General features: G+C 49.3%; 1 protein-coding gene across 6 annotated transcripts in view; it reads left to right on the top strand.

Moving 5' to 3' along the window:
• The first annotated feature begins 1454 nt into the window (after positions 1 to 1454).
• Positions 1455 to 6000, top strand: part of LOC116948813 (single-stranded DNA-binding protein 2) — a 163841-nt gene continuing 159295 nt past the window's right edge. For all 6 annotated transcript variants that reach the window (XM_076071804.1, XM_076071799.1, XM_076071803.1 and 3 more), the window contains exon 1: positions 1455 to 1651. In XM_076071804.1, the coding sequence (XP_075927919.1) occupies positions 1596 to 1651 (56 nt within the window). In that variant the 5' untranslated portion in view covers positions 1455 to 1595. The remainder of the gene's footprint in view (positions 1652 to 6000) is intronic.

Here is a 6000-nt window from a genome sequence, read left to right as displayed (position 1 = left end):
CTGAGTGCATTGTGTATGAGTTTGTGTATATGCATTGTGTATGTGTTTGTGTATATGAGTGCATTGTGTCTGAGTGTATTGTGTATGTGTATAACGCGTGTGCAATGTATGTTCAATGAACTTCTTTCGCACCGCACGTAGTAAAACCGTGCTTATCTAAGTAGCTGCGGGAATATAACGCAGCGAGTGTACACGTGTGTGTTCATTGTGTGTACACGTGTGTTCATTGTGTGTGTGTGTACACGTGTGTTCATTGTGCATAATTAGTGTGTTGTGTGCGCGTGTGCAGTGTGTGTGTGCATTGTGTGTGTGTGCATTGTGTGTGTGTGCAGTGTGTTCTTTGTGCATAATTACTGTGTGTGCAGTGTGTGTGTTCTTTGTGCATAATTAGTGTGTGTGCATTGTGTGTGTGCGTATGTGTTCATTGTGCATAATTAGTGTGTGTGTGTGCGTGTGCAGTGTGTGTGTTCATTGTGCATAATTAGTGTGTGTATGCGTGTGTGTGTTCATTGTGTATAATTAGTGTGTTGTGTGCGCGCGTGTGTGTATATGGGTGCGCGTGTTTTACGCGTGTGTGTGTGTGCATTGTGTGTGTGTACATTGTGTGTGTGTGCATTGTGTGTGTGTACATTGTGTGTGTGTGCATTGTGTGTGTGCATTGTGTGTGTGTGTGCGCGTGTGTGCATTGTGTGTGTGCAGTGTGTGCATTGTGTGTGTGCAGTGTGTGCATTGTGTGTGTGCGTGTGTGTGTGCATTGTGTGTGCGTGTGTGCATTGTGTGTGTGCGTGTGTGTGCATTGTGTGTGTGTGGTGAGGGGTAGGGAAGGCTGGGCATGTCCGAGAGAGAGGAGAGAGGGGAGGGCGTGCGGGCGGGTGAGTGCTCGGTACTGATATCTGTGCACAGCCAAGAAAATAAAATAGAGACAAAAAGAGACACGCAAGGCAGCAGCAGCAGCAGCCACGGCAGTAGCAGCAACAACACAAATCTTGGCAAGACAATTTAAACAACCACCAGCAACAACAACAACAACACCAACACCCCCCCCACCACCACCAACAACAACTATCACAAACCCGAGAGAAGGCAACAGCAAGCACCTCCGAGTGTGCCGTCTTTGTTTAGCAGCGCATCGCAACGCGCGGCGGGCAAGAAGAACATCTTAAAAAGAGAAACAACAACAACAGCAACAACAACAACAGGAGCAGCGGCAGTAGCGGTAGCAGAGTGAAGAAGCTGCTGGTGGTGCTGGGCAGGTTGCTAGACCACAGCCTCGGTCTCCCGTGCGGCCCCCACCACCACCACCTCGCCCGTCGCTGGGTGGTGGTGGTGGGCGCAAGGGGGGGTGGTGGTGGGGGGCCACGCTGCTGCTGGTAGTAGTGGGGGGGGCTTGGCTAAGTGTTGTAAAAGTGGGGGGGAGGGGGGGTTAGGGGGGGGGTTCTTTTTTTTGGGGGGGGCGGGGGGGTTACAGCCTCCGTGGCTTTTATTTTAATGGCCTGACAGGTGCCCGCGATAACGGTGGTGGTAGTGGTGGTAGGAGTAGGAGGAGGAGGACTATCTCAGTAGTTCTTGACGTCTCTCGCCGGCTTCCCTCCGCGATGTACGCCAAGGGGAAGTCGGCCGTGGTGCCGTCAGACACTCAAGCAAGAGAAAAGTAAGTTTCGATACGTTTCACTCGCTGTCGTAGTTGCACACTCTCTCTCTCTCTCTCCCCAACACCCCCCAACACGCTGCGTGTGTCTGTGTGTGTGGATATTGGTTGTGTGCGCGTGTGTGTGTGCGTGTGTGTGATGCTGTCACACATGTGAATGTGTGTAACGATGTGCGAGCGCCAGTCACGTTTGTGTTGCCGGGTGCGAGTTGCGTGCACCGCCTGTGTTGTGGTTAGAGATGTGTGTAGATGTAGCATTGTACGTGTGTGTGTGTAAGTGTGTAGTACTCACTTTGCGAGTGTGTGTGTATGTGTGTATGCTTGTTTGGGCATTTAAATACAAAGTGGTTGTGTATGCACGTGGCTGTGAATTGAAACCCACGTTGTTAATGATGTTGTGTGACTGTGTACATGGATCATGCAGTGATTGTAGATTTCCGTGAGTACTCAGTATGTTAATGTGTATACTATATGTGACTTGGCAGCGCATTTAAATGCACGTGTTGTTATATGCATGTACTTGTCATCTGAAATCCGCGTTGTAAATATACTATGCAGTATATGTTAACACTGGTGGTAAATGTATGTGTACAGAATGTGCGGCACATACGATTAGTTTGAATGTAGTTGCAGTGTGTGTGGATATGGGATGTGTGTGTGGTGTACTGTTTGAATGTGCATTGGTATTGTACAATATATGTAACTCAATTACAATTATGCATACAATACAATGACGGTACATGTGTGTGTATACTAATCTATGTGTAATGTATGCATGCAGCTACAGTACTGTAGTTGTGAATCTGTGTGTATTGTGCTCACTGAACGTGCTGTGTTAATGAACATACAGTATAACCTGTGTACTTACAACTTAAATTGTACGCACATGATGTGAATTTGCTGTGTAGGTGTACGCCTGTGTTAAGTGTGTAACATGTGTATGTACACGTTACTTACTGTACTGCGATTGTGAATATCGGCTTGTGCATGATGTGCACGTGTGTCTTTGTGTTTACATTTTAAATATGCCGTGTTAATACATCTGGATAGCAAGTACTCTATCTAGAGTGTGTTCATAATGCACTGTAAAACTAATTCTGTACACTTTAGTGTATTCGGTTAAAGGTGTGTGTCGTATAGACGTAGTTACACGTGTGTGAAACAATTTCAAATGTGGGCATTTGCACGAGTTAACAGTAAATACTTTCTCCACCTCTGTATACATTACAGTGCTGTGTACAATTGTGTTACATTGGTGTGTTACAGGATTTATCCAGTCTTGTATAAAGCAGTACGTTATAAGTGAATGATTGTGTTAAAGAGGAATACTGTAGTGAATTCAGTCTGCAAACTCCAGTACTGTATGTGTTATATGAGTTGTGATGTTGGTGATTATTAACTTATTGTATTTTCTGTGGACAGTACGCATTGTGTAATGCCTGTACTGCGAGTTTATGTACAGCACAGTAACTGTATGAGTGTGTGTAAAGCACAGCTGAATTTATGCAATTGTGATTAGAGGTACACTACAGCACTGTATTATACAGTGATGTGTTGTGTTCGTTGTGTACGGCTCTGCTTTATGTTAAATGTGTTAAACTGTAATGTACAGTATACCCTCATGTTCTGAGCTGTGTACGATGTGCTTGTCACATTGTGTGCCACGAAAAAAGTCACCCCCTTGCGAATAACACCGCCCCCGAAGACGATTGAAAAATGAAATAGGCCGACGTTTCTGGCAACTGCCCTTCTTCAAAACAGGACATCGTTCTCGACAAACGTGTTTTTAGATTTCGTGTTGGTGTAGTTCGTGCGTGTGTGTGCCGCTGCCAACGCAGCACAGTGTAACACGTTGCACAATGAGTTGTTGAACAATGAGTGTAAGACACGTGCGCACCACGTTGCACCTATTTGCAAGCGTTACACCGCCTACACTGGATGGGTGGTTCGTGCTGCTGCTGCTGTCTGCAGGGACAATGCCACCCCCGGAGTGGGTTGCCCTCCCTGGACTCTGCCTAGCCACTAGGGGTTGACCTCCCTGAACTCTGCCTAGCTACTAGGGGTTGTCCTCCCTGAACTCTGCCTAGCCACTAGGGGTTGACCTCCCTGAACTCTGCCTAGCTACTAGGGGTTGTCCTCCCTGAACTCTGCCTAGCCACTAGGGGTTGTCCTCCCTGAACTCTGCCTAGCCACTAGGGGTTGACCTCCCTGAACTCTGCCTAGCCACTAGGGGTTGACCTCCCTGAACTCTGCCTAGCCACTAGGGGTTGTCCTCCCTGAACTCTGCCTAGCCACTAGGGGTTGACCTCCCTGAACTCTGCCTAGCCACTAGGGGTTGACCTCCCTGAACTCTGCCTAGCCACTAGGGGTTGACCTCCCTGAACTCTGCCTAGCCACTAGGGGTTGACCTCCCTGAACTCTGCCTAGCCACTAGGGGTTGACGTCCCTGAACTCTGCCTAGCCACTAGGGGTTGACCTCCCTGGACTCTGCCTAGCCACTAGGGGTTGACCTCCCTGAACTCTGCCTAGCCACTAGGGGTTGACCTCCCTGAACTCTGCCTAGCCACAAGGGGTTGACCTCCCTGAACTCTGCCTAGCCACTAGGGGTTGACCTCCCTGAACTCTGCCTAGCCACTAGGGGTTGACCTCCCTGAACTCTGCCTAGCCACTAGGGGTTGACCTCCCTGAACTCTGCCTAGCCACTAGGGGTTGACGTCCCTGAACTCTGCCTAGCCACTAGGGGTTGACCTCCCTGGACTCTGCCTAGCCACTAGGGGTTGTCCTCCCTGAACTCTGCCTAGCCACTAGGGGTTGTCCTCCCTGAACTCTGCCTAGCCACTAGGGGTTGACCTCCCTGAACTCTGCCTAGCCACTAGGGGTTGTCCTCCCTGAACTCTGCCTAGCCACTAGGGGTTGACCTCCCTGAACTCTGCCTAGCCACTAGGGGTTGTCCTCCATGAACTCTGCCTAGCCACTAGGGGTTGACCTCCCTGAACTCTGCCTAGCCACTAGGGGTTGACCTCCCTAAACTCTGCCTAGCCACTAGGGGTTGACCTCCCTGAACTCTGCCTAGCCACTAGGGGTTGCCCTCCCTAAACTCTGCCTAGCCACTAGGGGTTGACCTCCCTGAACTCTGCCTAGCCACTCGGGGTTGTCCTCCCTGTTCTCTGCCTAGCCACTAGGGGTTGACGTCCCTGTACTCTGCCTAGCCACTAGGGGTTGACCTCCCTGAACTCTGCCTAGCCACTAGGGGTTGACGTCCCTGTACTCTGCCTAGCCACTAGGGGTTGACGTCCCTGTACTCTGCCTAGCCACTAGGGGTTGCCCTCCACTGCCCCCCCCAACATTTGTTGTTGTTTGTTAACCACCACGAATGGACCCTTCTGTCACTGTTGTGCACTTTGCACCGCGCGGGCGGTGTGCGTAGCTCGGGGCCAGCGAATGGCACCCGCGTGTTTGGGTGTCCCCTTTGTGAGCCGCGCGCGTAGCACGTGCGAAGTGTGCTGTGTGGTGTGCTGTGTGCTGTGTGGTGTGCTGTGTGGTGTGTGGTGTGCTGTGTGGTGTGCTGTGTGGTGTGCTGTGTGCCCTGGGTTACACGCGCAGTTTGGGGACTTTTATCCTAAGTGTTAGAGAGTGCGTGAACCGGCGACACCAGTCGTAAGTGTTAATTTGCAGTTGCAGTAACACACACACACGTCACGTATCCGAACTGTGGCGTGTATCCATTCTGGTCAATTTAACCGTGCACACCAAAGTTGTTTTCGTTGTTGCTACAAATGTTCTGTGTGTGGTGCGTGCGTGCACTTGTGTGCGTGTTGGTGGGCTTGTTTTTGTCTGCACAATGAGATTGATATGGTCTGGGGATTGTTGTGTGTACAAGTAACTGCTATGTTTACGTCTGCCTACAATAATTTTTTTTAATAACAAACTAGTGACCGTGCAAGTTGTTCAAATTTACCCTTGTGCAGAAAGTACAATAATGAATCCACTCTTTGATATGTGTGGCACCGCAATGTAATCTCGGCTGATGGCAATTCCTGTGTATCAACAGGAAGACGCATTCCTGAAAGTTGAAGAAAACACGAATTGTGGTCAATTGGATGATTCGTGTACATACATTTGCTGTGCTGTAACAGTTACCTGTGACTAAATAAAACACGGTATTCACTCCCATCTTGTCAGACTTTAGAAGTTACGCAGAGTGAATTCAGCTTGGATATTTGCCTGGAAGGATGACCAGAATGTAAGAGATAGAGGGTGCAATAGGCTGTGTGGGCAGTAGAGGGCAGTTGCATAAATAATTACTGTATTGGGAATAGGTTTTACCCTTTTAACTGGCACAAAAACTGACA

Source organism: Petromyzon marinus, chromosome 35, assembly GCF_048934315.1.
Source record: "Petromyzon marinus isolate PM22_M1 ecotype Great Lakes invasive population chromosome 35, UKy_Petmar_22M1.pri1.0, whole genome shotgun sequence".
Taxonomy (NCBI): domain Eukaryota; kingdom Metazoa; phylum Chordata; class Hyperoartia; order Petromyzontiformes; family Petromyzontidae; genus Petromyzon; species Petromyzon marinus.
This window is presented reverse-complemented; position numbering and strand designations above follow the sequence as displayed.